We start from the raw sequence: 18,960 nt of genomic DNA, 5'->3' as shown, positions 1-18,960 counted from the left end.
GAAGCCAGGACGGGCATAATGAGACGCCTTCTGCTAAAACTGTATTTATTTGTCCACGCATGATTATTCCCTCCAACAGGTGCTGTTAGGCTCACACTTACATCCATTATTAAAAATAAAAACCAGGTGACCACTCATGCCTGTTTTCCCTCTCAGAGGAAACACCTGATCCTTGAGAGCGTTTTTTTATTCATAGTTTGGGGTTTGATTAGTTTGTAAGCTGTGAAAACAGTTAAACTGACAGTTCCATTAAAAACATGTATTTAAGAGATAAAAGACGCTGAAGTGTTCGAGGAAGTGTTTAAACTTGTAGAGCAAAACATTGGCCTGGCGACTCAAAAAGCAACAATTAGACAGATCCATTTATAAAATTAAAAACCCGGTTACCAATCAGATGTGCTTCACACCGGATGAAATTAATAAGTCTTTTGAAATATATTATAAGAATTTATATAGTCAACCCGAACTAACCGAGCTTTCATCGGTAAAGCAATATCTAGATTCTTTGGACCTGCCCTCAATCGGCCTAGATCAAAATAAAGGGATAACTGCAGAAATAACACAAACGGATATTGATAAAGCCATCTCAAAACTGAAGGCAAACAAGACACCAGGCGGAGATGGACTACCAGCTGAATGGTATAAGACCTTTAGGAAGTCTATAACACCTTTGCTGTTAAAATCTTTTAACCACGTGCTTAAAGGGGGCGAGACCCCACCATCCTGGAAACAAGCAATAATTTCTATAATACCAAAACCGGGAAAAGATAAAACGGAGTGTAATTCATATCGGCCCATCTCTGTCTTGAACACCGATTATAAAATATTCACTTTAATAATTGTTAACAGACTGGAAAATATTATCCCTGATCTGATCGATACAGACCAGACAGGCTTCATCAAAAATAGACGTACACAGGACAATGTGAGGCGGGCACTACACCTTATTGACATTGTGAATAAGAATAATATGAAATCCCTGGCAATTAGTTTCGATGCAGAAAAAGCCTTTGATTCTGTACGCTGGGAATACTTATATCTGGTCTTACTACGTTTTGGCTTCAGTAATACAATCATAAGTTGTCTGAAGTCAATATACAATCTGCCGGTGGCCCGGATTAAAATAAATGGCAGCCTTACAAATACAATCCCTCTGGAACGAGGCTGCCGGCAGGGATGCCCACTGAGCCCCATTCTCTTCGCACTTTTTATAGAACCACTTGCTCAAAAAATTAGGGAAGACCCAGAAATCAAGGGAATCCTATTTAAGGGAAGAGAATACAAAACATGTCTATATGCCGATGATATTCTGGTGACCTTATCTGACCCAGATTTTAGTTTACCCAACCTCATGTCCTGCCTCCACCAATTTGGACTCCACTCGGGCTATAAGCTGAATATAGAAAAAACCCAGACCCTCTCTTTTAACTACTCACCCCAAGAAGATATAAGTAAAATGCTCAAATTTAAATGGAAAACAAAGATCCTGAAATACCTGGGCATTAACATTACCAAAAATCTAAACAAAATATATAAAACAAATTATGGTACCATGACTAATAAAATTAAAAATGATCTGGACAGGTGGGCCCCTTTGACACTTGACTTATATAACCGCATAGAAATAATAAAGATGATTGTATTACCCCAACTATTATTTCTTTTTCAATCCTTATCAGTGGAAATCCCTACCAAGCAGTTTAATAAGTGGAACCGATCCATCTCTAGGTTTATATGGCAGAACAAGAAACCGAGGGTACGCTACAAAACTTTACAGTTACCAAAAGATAAAGGAGGAATGTCACTCCCATGTCTGGAAAATTACTACAAAGCAGCGCAACTGCAGTATGCTGCTTATTTGTGTGAAGAGGGGTATGATGCAAAATGGAAAGAACTAGAAGTAAATCAAACAGACATCCCCCTTCAAGCCCTGCTGGGAGATAAGCACCTCAAGAATACATATTCAGAAAAGTTGTGTGTTTTTACAAAAGCCCCTCTCAACACCTGGTTTAGAGAATTCCGCAACCCCCTCACAGAGAGGGGAACATGGCTATTTAGATGGATTGAATATGATAAGGACTTTAGACCCGCACAGCTTGATTCCAGATTCAAGGAATTGACCAGAAAAGGTATTACATCATACTGTGTGATCTCTTCTGGAACCGACTTGGAAAGCTTCCAACATTTACAAGAAAAATTTGACCTTGACAAGTGTGACTTTTTCAGATACTTACAGCTCAGGCATCACTTTAATAAAAATGTTAAAATACTAGAAAGAAACGATCAGGATTTAGCTAATATTTTTATTGACGCTTATAAGGGTAAATCCAATAAGAAGAGACTATCCAGAATATATGCATGCCTAGAAGCATACAATAAAACATCAACACTACATATTAAAAATAAGTGGGAGAAGGAGGCCAAAATAACATTGACAGACAATGAGTGGCTAAACATATGCCAAATTAATTCCACCACCACCAGCTCAGGGCTATGGAGGGAATTAGGTTTTTTATAACCTCCAAAATAACATACTCTCAGACTGGCAGAACTGATTCTGGGCATTGTTGGAGACAATGTAACAATGTGATGGCAGACCATTTTCATGTTTTCTGGGGATGCCCACTGATTCACTCCTACTGGTCAAAGATAGCCAAAGAGATAAGAATAATTCTTGGATTTGGAATTGACTTTAACTTTCAAACTATATATTTATGTAATTTATCAACTGAACTCAACTCTCCAGATAAATACCTTCTGAAAATACTACTGATAGCAGGGAAAAAAGCAATAACAAGGAAATGGCTTAGTGGGAGCCCACCAACACTGAAAGAATGGTCTGCCACTGTAAAAGAAATATGTGATATGGAGATGCTCACCTACTCCCTGAGACTTCAAAGCAACAAGGCCGAAAAATACTGGTCAAAATGGTTAATATATGCAAATGTAAAAATACTGTGAAGTAATTATTTATTTGTCGTTTTTGTTTTTTTTTTCTCTCACCTCTCTCTCTCTCGCTCTATTTTCCCTCTGCTATACTTTGTGATAAAGGTGACTTGATATCAGATAATAAGACATTACTGAAATTTTCACACAGGGGTCTCCACGTTCTTAGCAGGTGCGTCCAACCTACAACCCCATTCATTCCCCTTGAGACCTCAATAAGTTTTACTGTAACCCGGTGCTATTTGGAACATTATTTGCCCCTTTTTCTTCTTTTTTTGTGATACACCACTGTCTCTCTCCCTCGGTGACCCATTTGTTCAATGTTCTATATGTTATTCAATTCTTATGTTGTGTTCACCTTTGTAAGACTATAAAACTGTTTAAAAATAAAGTTTAAAAAAAAAAAAAAAACTTGTAGAGCAAATCACAGCAATGACAGAAGGTGAGTGCATCAGTGACAGCGTTCAGTTCAAATACACTCTGATTTGACCTTTAACCTTTTAGATTCCTGACCTTGCCCGGTGCACCAGTCCAGCAGGAGCAGCAGACAGGTGTTTCCCTCACAGGACATGTACTCGTCCAGCATGAGAGGAGCAACAGTGGCGAGCGCCTGCAGCTGGAGCTCCTCCCTCTGCGCAGCGGACCAGCGACGCGACCCCGACTGGAGCTCAGGCGAGGAGTCATCAGGCGGCTTCATGAGCGTCAGCAGAGCCAACATGACTCGTTCTTCTCTATAAAGCTGAGAGAAGAAAGCTCGCACTCATCAGTCAAGTTGTCCAAACTTTAAAAACCTCCCGGGGTGAGCGTGTGACTGACCTGCAGGGCGGCCAAGTCCCGTGACATAATAACCAGCAGATTCAGCAGCAGTTTCTTCATTTTCAGGTCTTCCTTACTGTAGGAGAGCTTCAGGTTGTGGACCAAAGGGTTGTGAATTTTCACTAAAACATTAAAAAAAAAAAAAAAAAAGATTTTCACAAAAGGTGCAACTGTACACATAAATAATCAAATGTATGTTAAATTTAGAGGAAATAGTGGCCTCACGCTCTGGAAATGTGCTGAAAGCCACGAGCTGTTTGGCAAAGAAACTCTCCTGAAAATCAGAAACACTGCACATTTTAAAAAAACGTATAAAATCATCAGACACTGCTGTTAATTTAACATCCCCGCACTCACAATAAGCTGAGAGTCTGGACTTTCTGCGATGAGAGTCGTGATCATGAGCAGATCGTTTCTGAGCTGGAGGTCTGAGTGTCCACAGCCGGAGAGCAGCAGGTGGGAAAACGCTTCTTTCAGGGAGCTGACACACAAATGAGGACAAAAATCAGGAGTGAGAGCCTGACGTGTAAGGAACACACAGCTAACAGAGTCAGATTATACACAAACCATAAATCAAAGGGTCGAATCCGGCTCATATATCACGCTGTTTATCATCAAAAATAATTTAACAGGAAAAAATACCTGTTGTTGTCGGGCAGATTTTTAAAGGAGTGAAGTAAAGGGTGTCTCTTTCAAATCTTGGCTATGACTCAAATGAACATTTTCAGAATTTACTTCCTTACACTTAAAGGGGAAACAAGGAAGCGTGCATTTTTTCATTAATATAATTATGAAAGATATTTCCTTCCTGCTGTTGTGGTGACCCAGATTTTTAGGTTGGACTTTAATTTGAGTTTCGTTTTCCTTTTAAGAGCTTCCTGTGTTACAGGTTATGTTGTGATCACTAGTTCCCCACTGTTTCCCGGTGTGTTGTGTCAAGTCTGTGTCTGTTTCCTCGTCTCGCTTCCTTCCTTTGTTTGTCTTGCTCCCTGTTTTATTTTGACGGTCTGCTCACCTGTGTTCCCAGCTGCCTCCACTCCCCTCATTATCCCTTTTACATTTAAGCCCTGAGGTTATCTCTGTTCATTGTTGTGTTGTCTTTGGCGTCTGTGCGCTCGTATCTGAGTTTAAGTAAGTTACCTGGCTTTTGCTGCTGGACGGGACGTCCAGCTTTTTTATCAGGAAATAAAGCTGAAGTCTAGTTTCATCCTGTCTGAGTCCTGCCCCTGCTGAGATCAAACTGGGCTGTGTGTGGCTCATGAGTTTGACACTGCTGATCTATATGCTTTTAATAGAATCCATTTGGGAGTCCCCTTCAGGAACAACTGCAGAAAATTTTCTGATTATAAAATGCAATATTTTCAACTTCATGCAAAACTGCATCAGGGCACTGCACAAAAACCTGAAAAATAATGCCCAGTGTTTTCTAAGCACAATTTTCAGATTTTTACACAGGGCCCCTCCAGACTAGTTCCCTTTGTGCCCCCCCCCCCCCCATCCCCATCTAAAGCATCCTGCAGACACCCCTGCATCAGGCACATTCAGAAGCATCTTAAAGGAAGGAGGACGTTCGTACAGGACACACTCCAGGCTGCCAAGCTGAGCGGTGACCTCCTCCTTGTCGCCTCTCTCCAGCAGGTTCCAGAGGATCTCGGAGGAGCAGAACAGGACCTGGCCGGTGGGGTCGGGTTCGTTCATGTGGAGACATACTGTCTCTGCTCCTCGTGCGAGCAGAATGGAAGAACAGTTCATATCTGCGGTTTTAAAATGAAATGTAGACGTGAATAATAATAAAAGAACCCCGTGACCTGCTGACATTGAAACGGGGACACTCATAATCATCGTGTGTCTGATTTATGCACTTAAGGGCTAGCTACTTTCTCTAATGAAGGAGGTCATCTGCTGTATTGACTCCTCCCCTCCCTCACTGGATCTGTAGTAACATGAATAACTGACCGGAGGCGCTGGAGAGGATCTGAAGGGTCTGAAGGAGCTGCAGTTTGATGGTGGGCTGGTTCTCCAGAGTGGTCATGGAGAGGAGAAGTGTCTGAGCCAGCTCACTGCGCTCCAGCAGCTGCAGCCTGTAGCCTGGAGAGGTTGGCTGGAAGCCTGCAGCAGAAACATTATTGAACACAGCAATAAATTCCTAAATGTCAGGCATAACTATAGGAAGGAAACCATACATATTTTTAATTATTGATTTATCACTTTAAATGATGTGACTTACTAAAAGCTCCATATTTGGACTCTTAAGGAACAAGAATATAACACTGATAACTCAAAAAGAATCAACTTTAAGCAAAATTCATGACAGAACAAAAGAACACAAAGAAAAAGGAGGAAAATAAAAAAATCAGAATCTGACTAAATGTGGATTTCTGGAACTTTAATCAGGACTAAACTATCTCACCAATTATTGGATGATTTTTCCATCAAACACTGCGCAGATATTCATGATCATCAGACTAGGACTTTTCTTCTGACGCCTTCATGAGGTTCACAGTTTGGATTTTAACTATTTTATGCTTTAATAAATGACCAGACTGAATAGATTGCAGTGAAACTCTGGTGCACACATTTATGTTCCACTCAGGAAGGATTACAAACACAAATCTGTGAGCACCTCTCACTGGAGCCCCTCAGAATCAGCTGATTATTAATGAAGTCATGGAAATACTATGATTTTTTTCTGTTACAGGCCCTCAAAGTGCAGAGCAGTGGCCCAAGGTTTGACACTTTGTAGTTCCTTATCTTTTAAATAAATAATCGTGGCTAGAAGATGAACCTGGTGTCAAAATAAAGGTAAAAACGAGCCTTTTCAAAGGCGATAACTTGTGTTGACCAGACACAGAATCCACATGGTCATATGACCCTTGAAAGTCGACCCAAAATGCTCTTTTTAAGCTTTTCTCCAATGAATTATTAGAAAAATAGGGTACCAGTGCTTATTTCTCTTACTCTACATCATTAAACTGGTGCTGTTTAAAACTATGATATATCCCATGATACTCAAAGTTGGTTATATATTGGTTTGGCTTTAGATTGGGATCCCTGGACTGGGTTGATTGTGTTGTTGTTGTTTTGTGTTTTTCAGCCCTGAAAATGCCAGGCTGCTCTCATGCTGGAAAAAATGTGAAGTAAAAGCGTTAAATTTAACCCCCCCTCCCACCCCCCATGTACTTCATCACGTGACAGTAAAACTTTGCATGGAATACTGCAGTTATTGTACAAAAAAATGCATTGGATTCTGGGGAGATCAGCTGGGATCCTTTCTCAGACTTGACTGATTTTATGTGGAATGACCCTTTAATGATCTACTGACTTCATTTTAAGCTCTGATGAGGTCAAAAACTGACAAACTCGGATGGTGATTTTGGTAAACATTATACAAGCTAAACATTACACGGCTCGACTCTCAACCCTGAACGTCCTCGTAGACCACCGGGCACATCTGTAAGCTCTGTTATGTTTCTATATCAAATTCTAATAAAGAACATATGAAGAAAACAAGTGGAGAGAAAAGGAAATGACACAGAACTAAGAAAAGCACAAGCATGCCACCACGGATGCCACGACAGAGCCTCACTTAGGGAAAGTCTAGAAAATCGGTTGTTAGAGGGGAAAGTCCGAGGCTTTCGTTTGGTACCGTCCGTACCATCGAGCATCTGTTTGGGAGCCATGGAGCCGTAGAACGATTTCACACATTCAACCACGTGCTGCCTCACTTCAGCATCGGACACCCTCATCAGACACCCTGCCGAGAGAAACACAACTGTCAGCGTCGCTCTCATCGGAAGAACACTAAAACTGGACTGAGTTAAACTGCACAAAGCCCTGCCTCTTCACTGATTCCCTCTAAAATCATTATGAGCATTAGGTTTGGAAAGAACTGATGATGAAACATGTAGTGAAAACCTCAAAATCATTAATAAAAACTAATTAAAAATAATGGAAATGTTTCACATTGAGATGCTGGAATCATGTGATGTTTGACAATTTTGAAATCAATTTTTATTTTATTCCTCAACTTACAGATAACACGACTATTTATTTTTTGTGTGCGTTTGAAAACCATCGTTTGCACCTGCGTGTAAATGAAGTTAAAGCAGCTGCGATTGGCCAGTCTGTGAAAATGTCCCTTTATTACCCATCTGAGAGAGAAACTCCGTGATGTCCTGAGCGTAGGTCAGCTCGTCAGACGCCTTCTCCTTCAGGAAGGGAAGCCTGGGATGGAAAAGAGCAGCGCTCTGATGATCAGATCATCTTGTGAGCTAAAATTTAAGCTGTCATCTTGGACGAGTTTCTTACCGACAGATCGTGAGAGCTTCACAGAACAGGCACATATTCAGGATGATCTGTCGCCTTCTGGGCACAGATGTTGAGTATTTTAGCAATGCCCATCAGCTCCTTTAAAAGCTTCAGACAGTTAAGGAAGTTTAACGTTTTTGGCTCGTACAGAGCTAAAGCCCAGAGAGGGGGTGATGGGTCAACATGATAACTGAGGTTATTTCTGAACACAGAAAACGCTGACAGAACGAGTAATGCAGCGGTAAATTAGAGCCTCGGGACTAACGTTTGGCTCTGTGTTCGTGCTGTGTGAGAGCACATCTATTTCCAGCGCTGCAGTATGGGACCATAATGAGGGAAAATTTGACAATCTGCTGCTGCATGTGATGCCCGACAGGGATTACTCAGCAAAAGAGAGGGCCTTCTTGGAAAGACAGTATGTGGAAAAAGTGAAAGGATACGAAACCAATTCGGCTTCTCTTCAGTAGTTTCTTCAGGACAAAAAGGTGCCTTTCCTTCAAGTTAGTCTTTAGTAAAAACAGATGGATTAAAGATTATAAGATCGTGTAAAGCAGAAAAAAGAGGAATGATATTCAAGTTTAACTTACAGTCAAAGGATCTTCAAGAAGATGAATCACCTTACTGAGGTCAAGACTTTTAGCACTGACCTGGAGAGACATTTAGGTTACAGTTCAGACTGTAAAGTTATTCCAGGAGCTTTGAGGAAAATACAAATAAAGGAATATTTTCTATCATGTGTTCTATTTATTTTTAAGGGTTCTTGGCTTTTAAACACTCATCATGGTTAAGCTTAACTTCATGTTTTCTGGTAAAAGGTTATTTTTGGTAACCATTGTTAAGAGATATAATAAACTCAAAATAAACACGCCCTTTACAGTTATTAAAGAAAAAAAATCATGTTAACTAATCAGTAATATTATAACTTGTATAACTTATTTATCTCATGTGAAGAAAATATTTTTTTTTTTTTACTTTATCACTTATTGTATCATAGGCTATAAGAGACATTTTGTAACAAGTTTCTTTACTGACCAGGTCTGATTCATTAAAAATACATTTATTCAGAGTTCTTTGCTCACGAGGTTTCCTGTAGTCACAGGAGCAATAGTGAGTCTCACTTCTAACTCATCATCATGATAGCATCACACAGACGCTGCAGATCTATGATGTGAATCTGACTGTGGATCCAGTTCAGTACAGTAAACTCATTTTTCATGTTCAAATAACCAGTTTGAGATGATCTGAGCTTTGTGACATGGCACGGTGTCCTGGGGAAGCAGCCATCAGTACACGGGTACATAAAGAGATGGACGTGGTGAGCAGCAACACCCGGGTAGGCTGTGTTGTTTTTACAACACTCAGCTGGTATTGCATTGGTATCCAATCTCATTGTACATTCTGTATAATCACAAATAAAGGCATTCTATTCTATTCACTATTAAGGGGTCCAATTGTGCCAAGGAAATCTCCCCCACACCATTAAACCAACACCTCCAACAGACTCAGAAGACCAGGCAATGTTTTTTCCAGTCTTTAACTGTTCGATTTTGGTGAAGCTGTGCAAATTGGAGGCTCAGTTTCCTGTTCTTAGCTTACAGGAGTGGACCCAGTGTGGTCTTCTGCTGCTGTAGCCCATCTGCTTCAAGGTTCAACGTGTTGTACACTCACAGATGCTCTTCTACATATCTTGGTTGTAACTTTTTATTATTTGACTTACTGTTGCCTTCCTATCAGCTTGAAGCAGTCTGGCCATTCTCCTCTGAGCTCTGACATGAATAAAGCATTTTTACCCAAAGAACCAGGGTTATAATAGTTTTGGATTTTACATTATAGTTTAGTTTTAGTTAGTTTTTACTTTTTTTTCTCTAATTCAGTTAGTTTTAATTAGTTTTCAGAGTGGTTTTGCTCGTTTTTATTAGTTTTTATTTTTGGTTTCATGCTTAGTTTTAGTTAGTTTCAGTTAGTTTCAGTATTAGTTTTAGTATTTTCATACCTGATCAGGTGCAAGATTCAAGGCGCAAAAGTGACTATTGTGTAATGAAAACTTGACAAAAGATACAGTTTAAAGAAATATATTCAACAACCAGCTGTTCACAAGACATGCTAAATGTGTGTAATATTAAGGACACACATGAACATCAGCAGGGAGAAACAAAGAAAAACATGAACTCCCAAACTCAATAAATTCTACAATAAACTCCACAATAAACTTCAGCATCAGTGCAGCAGATTAATAACGCCTACATGTGGTGTTAAACAAAAACAAACTCTTTGAAGGAGTCAAAGCTCAAATCCAGCTGCATCCTGATGTTCTCACCACCTGAAGCTGCTTCTGTTTTGGAGCTAGCTTGGTTAGATGCTGCTAATTAAACCTGCAGGGTCTTTGCGGCCTCTGTACACAACCTACAGAAGTGTCCGACCTCATGTCCGCATTTATGCTTGTGTAGCTGGATTGTGTGTGTTATTACCTTGTGGTCGTGTGCAGGTGTTTGTACTCAAAGAACCTCCATACGGGACTCTGCCGCTTTCTCGGCAGACCGCAGCAATTACTTTGCGGACCAGCGCGGTGAGCGCACGCACATGCGCACTCACACAGTTGTCCTGTGGCGCTCCCAGCTTAAACTCGGAGAGCGGAAACAGTGATTTCATATCAATCCACAAGGCTTAAAATGAAAGTCAGTTTATCGATAATTTCAGTTAGTTTTAGTTAGTTTTGTAAACTCACAATTCAGTTTTAATTAGTTATCGTTTTTTCCTTTTAATTATAGTTTTTATTTATTTCAGTTAACGACAATGTTTTTTCAATTTCAGTTTTCGTTATTTCGTTCGTTTTCGTTAACTATAATAACCCTGCAAAGAACTGCTGCTCACTGGATATTCTCTCTTTTGGGGACCATCCTCTCTAATCCCTAGAGATTGTGGTGTGGGAAAATCCCAGTAGATGAGCAGGTTCTAAAATATTCAAACCAGCCTTCCTGGCACCAACAGCCATGCCACATTCAAAGTCACTTAAATCACCTTTCTCCCTCATTCTGATGCTCAGTTTGAACTTCAGCAGATCATCTTGACCGAGTCTACATGCCTAAATACACTGAACTGGTAACGTGATTTGCTGATTAGATAGTTGCGTTAACGCGCAGCTGAACAGGTGTCCCTAATAAGGTGGCCGGCGAGCGCATAAAGGTTTCAACAGAAACACCTGTTGATGATTGAGGACCCATACATCAGATGTTATTACACTCTAACGCTGCCAGAAGACGCATTTTTAAACTGCTCACCCCCTGAAGGTGCTGACTCTTCTGGGGTGCTCTCAGACCGCTCACAGGGCTTCCCAGCTTTCTTCTGTGCGCAACTTTTCCCGAATCCATTTGTAAATTCAGAGGAGCTTCGCGTAGATGAAGAAACGCATTTTCTTTCGCAGCTTACAAAGTTTTAAACATTATAAATCGGCCCGCTTTTCTAAATACCTGTTGCGTTTGTTCATTAAAAACAACGCACTAACTCTAATCGACGCTCAGCCTGAGCTCCTGTTGCCTTTTTTCCCGGTAACAACCACCTCTGCTCTCCTCTTCGTTCCGTTTTTGTTGACCGAGTCTGACGGCGCGATGCTGTTGTTATGATTACCCTTTAGCAGTACGGAGAGCGGCAGAGTTCAAAAACCCATCTAGAGCGGCACGCCCATTTCCTCTTTAAAACCGGAAGTGGTATTCTGGTAACAACAGCGCATTGATTTCCCTGCCCACAACAATAAAAGAGAGAGACGAATTCAACAATTAAAAGCATAAAGACATCTGGGAATCTCGCTGGGGCGTTGTGGGGTTAAATAAAGACCGCGGGCAGCCATGCTGTCGGACGCAGGTCAGTGTTAAAGAGGCGCCGCTGCTGCCTGCTAGCTGCTAAAGTGACAGGATGACGCTGTTTGGCGGATTTAAAGAGCTGGCTAACGTGCGCACCTTTGCTGTGTTTACATACCGATTAGTCTCGTGTTTTATTTGCTTTGTTCAGCTATTAGTAACTTGACTAAGTTCTGTATATTGGCACATCTGTTATGAATGTCTTTATCAGCGTCAACAAAGGCCCGAGCTGCGCTACACCGCGCACAGTCGCTGATTGCTGTTACCATTCTCAAGTCATATAGCTGTAGGAATGTGAAATTATGACATCTTGAAATCAAAATTTGGCCACAGTCACTTCTTCACAATGAACACCACACAAAAATTCATAGAAAATGGAAATCAAATCTCTGCAAATTCCATCACAGTCCTATTCCCTATTTCACTAGGTGCCTGTTCAAAAGTTAGTGTAATGTACTGTATAATTTTGAGTTCCAGTCATGTGTCCCATTTGTAAGGGCAGTGTTTTCATGTTTCCCCTTGTCATGGATATTGTCATTTGTGTTGACCATTGGACAGTCTGTTATTTTCAGGGCTGTTTTTAGCATTATGTTGTTTGTCATCATAATGACTCCTGCATTTCCTTTCCTCCTGCTGTGTGGTCTCTGTTGCAATAATGAAGTTGTGCACTACAGATAGTAATAAAAAGAAAACTACAAACTATTTGGTGTGTAAGTCTCTTCATTTACCCTTGATTTGGTCTTACAAAAGCAAAGATGCAATAAAAACAAATGTTGGCACCACATATGATCACTTTTGAGTCTTATAATTATTTGAGTGATACCAAGGAACTTCAGCAACAAGGACAGCACCATGGACAGATCCTTAGCACAGTGCACAACCACTGTGAATTCCTTAAGTCTACAGTAAGTAGCCACTGATATTCCAGTCAAGGCTTTCATGCAGAACCACAAGATTGCTCCACAGATCATGGTGTTTCCAGTCATTTATTCATTTGGTCTTTCAATTTGAAGGACCTGTATGATACACATACAGTCTACCTATCAAACTCAGCATTAAAAAGGTCATTGTTCTATACTTAGACTTGGACTCATAGCTTGTTTGGAAACATATTTATCTTTCCATCTGGACATATAGCAATCTAGGCATTTATCTATCAACACATGAGAATCCATAAATAAAGGGTGATCCAACAGGAGTCTGATGAGGGCAATAGTCAATCACAGGTCCCTAGACAAAGGTCACAGCTGCCCTTTAAATTCAATCAAACACAGCAGATTTGAATGTTGCTGTTGAAGGAATGTTGAATGTTGTTGTTGTTTATTTATTTTAATCAGTTTATTAAATAAAGGCATGCAAAATTTATACAACACATAAGGCAGGCTGAAATGTAACATCTTGTGAGTTGCCTTATTTTTCCAGCATTAAGCCCTCAGAACTTCAATACAGGAGATATCTGTATGACATTTTCAGGGCGGAAAGACACAATTAAGCTCTGTTAAAGCTACAATCAAATCAATTTTACACCAGCTTCAAGCGTCAAACTGAGGACCAACTTTGAGCAGCAGCGTCATGGGACGTGTCATAGTTTCAGTAACAAAAGTGCACCGGTTTAATGTGTCTAAACGAGGCTGTTAATAAGGTGCAGCTCTGTATGTGTGTTTTCTTCTCACTTCACATATTTTCCTAGAAAAAGGGAGCATGAGCGTCACAACAGAGCAACAAACAAAACGGTGAGATTTTGTTCCTGCTTTCCTTCTGCAGGAGGTGCTGACTGCAGAGAAATGCGCTCAGCACATCATCGTTCGGGGGTTGGTGCGCGTGCACTGCGTGCAGGAATGAACTCCTTTTGCTTCTGTGCTTTTGTGCTTCAGCATGAGGAGCCGTTGCTGAGCTCCATTCGGAGGGCCCTTGGGCAGGTGACACCACGGGTGTCAAACGTACAGTTTGAGTCAGGGTAGTCGAGCCAGGGGAAGGGGTGGCGTGATAAGCCACTGGGGTTGGTTGCCTAAAAACCAGAAGATCATACTCCAATAAACCCTCATCCTCTATAGATTGCTCTTCCACAGGTGGCGAGTTATGGGGAGGGCCACAACCAGGTAAGTCTTCCCCAACCACAGCCTTCAGCAGGCTGCGATGCACCTGTCGTACTCTGGCGGGATCATCCTCTGGCGCGATGGTATACACTGAACCACCTTCCCTCGGTGCTATCAACACTCTGTACCTAACAGAGCTCCACCGATCAGAGATCTTATGGGGCCCCCGGACACTGAGATCACACAGAAACACCAACTGACCCGTGGTCAATGGCCGGTTTTTGACATGCTGTTCATGAATCCGCTTACGGCGATCTGCAGCATGCTGCAAGCGTTCCCTGGCACCTTCAAATGCCAACCTCAGCCGAGACTGATGCTCCTGAACCCACTCATGCACTGACCCACTCACGGGACTTCTGACCCTACCCAAGAGGAAATCTATCGGTAACCTCGGTTCCTGACCAAACATCAGGAAATGGGGAGACTCTCCAGTAGCCTGATGAGGGGTGGTGTTGTAACAATAAATCACCTGTGGCAAACACATGTTCCAGTCTCTTTTCTGACACACTGGCAGGGCGCGCAACAAGTTGTGGAGCGTCCGATTGAACCGCTCACACTGACCATTTCCTTGAGGATGGTAAGGGGTGGTGCGTGACTTTTCAATGCCATACAAATCACACAACTGCTGAATCAGAAGGCTCTCAAAGTTGCGGCCTTGATCTGAATGCAGCCGAGCAGGGACGCCAAATTTATAAAACCATTCTGATACTAAAACCCTAGCCACAGTAGAGGCACGTTGGTCACGAGTCGGGACAGCAACTGTAAACTTGCTAAAAACATCTGTTATCACGAGGATGTTCTTTACACCATTCTGGGCTGGCTCTAAAGAGGTGTAATCCATAGCAAGGATCTCATTAGGGCGTGATGCCAAAAGATGCCCCATATGGCTGCTAACTTTTGGGTGGACATCTTTAGCGACCTGGCACCGTTCACAGGCCTGACACCACTGGGCAACATCAGAGGACATACCAGGCCAGTAGCATCGGGACCGGAGGAGTGCCAAAGTGCGCTCAACTCCCTGGTGCCCATGCTCCTGGTGAACCTGGGTCAAAACCTTACTAATTAAGGCACTAGGTAGCAACAGCTGAAGCACAGTTTCAGCACCATCGGGGCGAAACACTTGGCGGTAAAGGAGTCCATCCTCCTCCACCAGGCGATCCCACTGCCGAAGCAGAATCATTGCAGTTGGAGACATTTGTGCCCGCTCCTCATGATTAGGGCACCCAAAACCTGCACAGCTCCTTAAAGACAGAATCAGCTTGTTGAAGTGCACAGAGCTCGCTGGGGGTATACTGCGGCATGGCTGCAATAGCAGCTTGGGCTGCCTCAGCCTTTAACCCCAAAGCCTGCTGCAGAGGCTTAGGCACAGCAGTACCGGGAAGCATGGCTACCATATCCCGGGGGCCAGATGGATGCTGACGAGAAAGAGCATCAGCATTTTTGTTACTCCGCCCCGACCGGTACTTGATGTCAAAATCAAAAGAGGCCAACTGGGTGGCCCACCTCTGCTCTATGGCAGACAACTTTGCAGTGGACAGATGACTTAAGGGATTATTGTCAGTAAAGACAACACACTTATGGCCAAGCAGATACTCTCTAAATTTCTCAGTCATAGCCCACTTAAGGGCTAAAAACTCAAGCTTCATGGAACTGTACTTAGTCATGTTCCTTTCAGTGGGCCTCAAACCTCGACTGGCATAGGCTATTGGCCTCACTTTTCCAGCTTGCTCTTGAGAGAGCACTGCTCCCAAGCCACCATAGCTTGCATCCACCTCCAGAATAAATGGGAGGGAAAAGTCAGCATAGGCCAGCACTGGGGCAGTGGTGAGCTTTGTTTTCAGGTCTTCAAAGTTCTGTTGACACTCAGACCACTGCTCAATAATACCGCAACCAGACCTTTTACCAGCTTTGGTGCTACCAAATTCAGCCACGACCTTATGCAAAGGGGCTGCCAACCTGGCAAAACCCTCTACAAAATGCCGATAGTAGCTGGCAAATCCAAGAAAAGAATGCAACTCTGAGACAGTGGTGGGAACAGGCCAATTAGCTACTGCCTCAATCTTTCTGGGATCAGTGGCGACACCTTCCCCAGAAATCACATGGCCTAAATAGCTTACCTTTCTCTGAAAGAAGGAGCACTTGCTCAACTTAACCCTTAACCCGACTTCAGAGTGAGGCCCTCACTCTGAAGTCGGTCTAATACCACCTTCATTCTCTCCAAATGTTGTTCCACAGTAGAGGAAAACACAATGATGTCATCAAGATACAACAATAGGGACTGGCACTGTTGATCCCCAAAGATGCGCTGCATTAGTCTCTGGAAGGTGCTCGGGGCATTACAAAGTCCAAATGGCATCCTGTTCCATTCAAACAAGCCAAACGGAGTGCAGAAAGCAGTCTTTGGCTTGTCTGCTTCACTCACCGGCACCTGGTTATAATGTTAGGATTTATTTTATCACCCAATGCTAATATTTAAAGTTATTATTCCCACTTCTGTTTATTTACAACTAAACTGCTTTCTACACTGTAATGAATGCATATTGTGTGTCTAAAAGTAGTAGGAAGGTTTGAGGCCTGTTTGAGTTGCTCTTATTTGTGTTCAGGGCCCTAGAAGCTCTGCTACCCCTCCCAAATAGTCTGCTGTCACCAAGCAGGCACTCTCAGACCATCCTCAAAGCATACTCATCTTCTGCCCTAGCCCCGTTATGAACCTGTTGCTCATTAAATTCATGCTAAGGGGTCTCAACTCATAAAACTGCCCGATTTTGGGTTCGTGTACAGGACACCAGTCATCCTGTTTGCCCATTTTTTGATTTATACTGGATATAGGGATAATTCTGTCCAGTGGACCTAGCCGAAGGCTAACTTGCTTGTGTAGCACGGCCAAAAACTTTGGAAATGCAAATCAAGAAAGTATAAATCTGTCCATGCAACAGGTCCGGGGGCAAAATGGGCCTCATTTTCGTCCTCATATCTGGTCCTTCTCCCTCATATCTGGTCAAGCATATGTGTGAGGGGTTGTAAATCCTTCTCCAAGAGTGCCTTGGGATGGCCTCAAGGAGGTTGTGGCTGACAATTACTGTGATGAATTTTTCTTACTGTCTTGTTGATGTATTGAAAATGCTCCGGGATGTTTGTGCCCTTTCAGATAATGACAGTAGTATTAATGACAGTTTCTAATGAATGTTTGTAAATCGCTGACTGTGCACAAAACCTTAGACAAAGAACGGCAGAGAGTATATAAGAGGATGGGTAGCGGTAGTTGGGGCAGTGTACGTGCGGTGTGGGTGCTGTTACTGCCCGTTCTTCTCTTGCTAACTGCTAAGGCACAAACTCCCGGGAGGCTTCTGCTTGCTTTTGCTTTTTTGTAACTTTGTCTGTTAATAAACCTTGGTAACAAAACCTGCCCATCTCCAGTGATTTTTAAGAAGTCTTGCTCTCCGCCTGAGGAGCCATCTCGCTCCATTGGGGCTATTTTTCTCCGGCCAAAAAGGTAACGGGAGTGTCGGCCTCGAATCCAACAATAACCACTGGCCAAGTCCAGGGTCGAAAACCAGCAGGCCCCCAACAACACGTCAAGAGACTCCTCTATACGTGGCAGAGGAAAAGCATCCTTTCGGGTCTTACTATTGAGCTGTCTGTAGTCAACACAAAGTCGTATGCTACCATCCTTTTTCCTAACCAGCACAATAGGAGATGCATAGGGGCTGCTACTTCCTCGAATAACCTGGGAGGAAAGCAGCTGGTTGATGTGTTCCTTTACAACCTCATATTCAGAGGGTGGAATCCGCCTATAGCGCTGCCTAACCGGAACATCATCCACCAAAGGAATGTCATGGGAGATTAGGTTGGTACACCCCAAATCTCCGTCATGAGCTGAAAAAATAGGAATGTACTGCCTCAGCAAAGACCTCACCTGACTCTGCTCTCCAGCAGGCAACAATGACAGGTCCATGTCCTCAACCTGCTGCTTTACATTAGGGGCAACTGTCTGGGAGGACACAGTGGCTAAACCAGATGGTACCTCAGTGACTCCTGAAGGAAGGCTGACCACATTTACCGTGTCCAATGTGCCAACCACCGTGCGGGGATACAAGACAACCTCAGTGGACCCTACATTAATCACGGGTATATAGGCTGTACCCCGGACCACACGAACCAGGGCAGGTGAAGCAAGCAACCCAGCAGGTAATCCTGAATCCAAGGGCTCAAACAACACTGTAGAGCCTGCATACGCCACAGAACAGGTGGCTGCCACAATCTTCATGACACCACCAGGAATCCTCCAAGCTTTCTTACCCCGAACCTTTGCTCTCCCTGCACTGTCTGGTGGAGACTGCATACCCGCATAATGGCACTGCTGCAGTGCCTGCACCACTGGATTTGGAGCCTCAGAGACACAGGGTTGAGAAAATAAGGTCAACCCATGCTGCCCAAAAAGTTCATTGTAGCACCTATGAATCACATTCATCCCTAAAACGCCAGGTACCTGAGCAGGCACACCCGCAGGGGTGTCCTTGACAACCAGCACTCCACAATGAGGCAATCGCCTGCCACAAAGCTGTATCTCCAACTCCAAGTATCCTATATAAGGAATTGCCAACCCATTTGCAGCTCTAAGTTGTAACCAGTGGCACGATTGGAGGCGCTCCTGACCCCAAGGCTCAAAATGCTGGTGGAAAAAGCTCTCAGACACTGTGGACACCATAGAGCCGATATCTATTAAACAAGGGGCCTTCACTCCACCCATGTCCACCTCTAAATGGGGACAAGATGAAATCAGTTTAGAAGCCTCTAAGACAACCTGTGAGCCAGTAGCTGCCCCACCCAAATTGTGGCTCTGCAGTTTGGTGGGCGCTAGTTTTCCGACGCCGCCGCTGATTGAGCTTGTTGACCAGGATTAAATGAAGGTTGTGCATGAATAGACACACGCCTGCCAT

General features: G+C 43.0%; 1 protein-coding gene across 1 annotated transcript in view; it reads right to left on the bottom strand.

Annotated features, from left to right (window-relative positions):
• The window catches only part of LOC115778838 (cilia- and flagella-associated protein 69-like), a 32,278-nt gene extending 20,594 nt beyond the window's left edge, over positions 1-11,684 (bottom strand). The window contains 13 exon segments of the mRNA XM_030727192.1: positions 3,460-3,685; positions 3,763-3,884; positions 3,988-4,036; positions 4,120-4,243; positions 5,339-5,516; positions 5,719-5,871; positions 7,418-7,516; positions 7,910-7,986; positions 8,071-8,094; positions 8,096-8,178; positions 8,511-8,576; positions 8,658-8,717; positions 11,349-11,684. Coding sequence (XP_030583052.1) covers positions 3,460-3,685; positions 3,763-3,884; positions 3,988-4,036; positions 4,120-4,243; positions 5,339-5,516; positions 5,719-5,871; positions 7,418-7,516; positions 7,910-7,986; positions 8,071-8,094; positions 8,096-8,178; positions 8,511-8,576; positions 8,658-8,717; positions 11,349-11,438 — 1,351 coding nt within the window. The 5' untranslated portion in view covers positions 11,439-11,684.
• Between the last annotated feature and the right edge of the window lie 7,276 nt (positions 11,685-18,960).

Source organism: Archocentrus centrarchus, chromosome 4 (genome assembly GCF_007364275.1).
Source record: "Archocentrus centrarchus isolate MPI-CPG fArcCen1 chromosome 4, fArcCen1, whole genome shotgun sequence".
NCBI lineage: Eukaryota > Metazoa > Chordata > Actinopteri > Cichliformes > Cichlidae > Archocentrus > Archocentrus centrarchus.
This window is presented reverse-complemented; position numbering and strand designations above follow the sequence as displayed.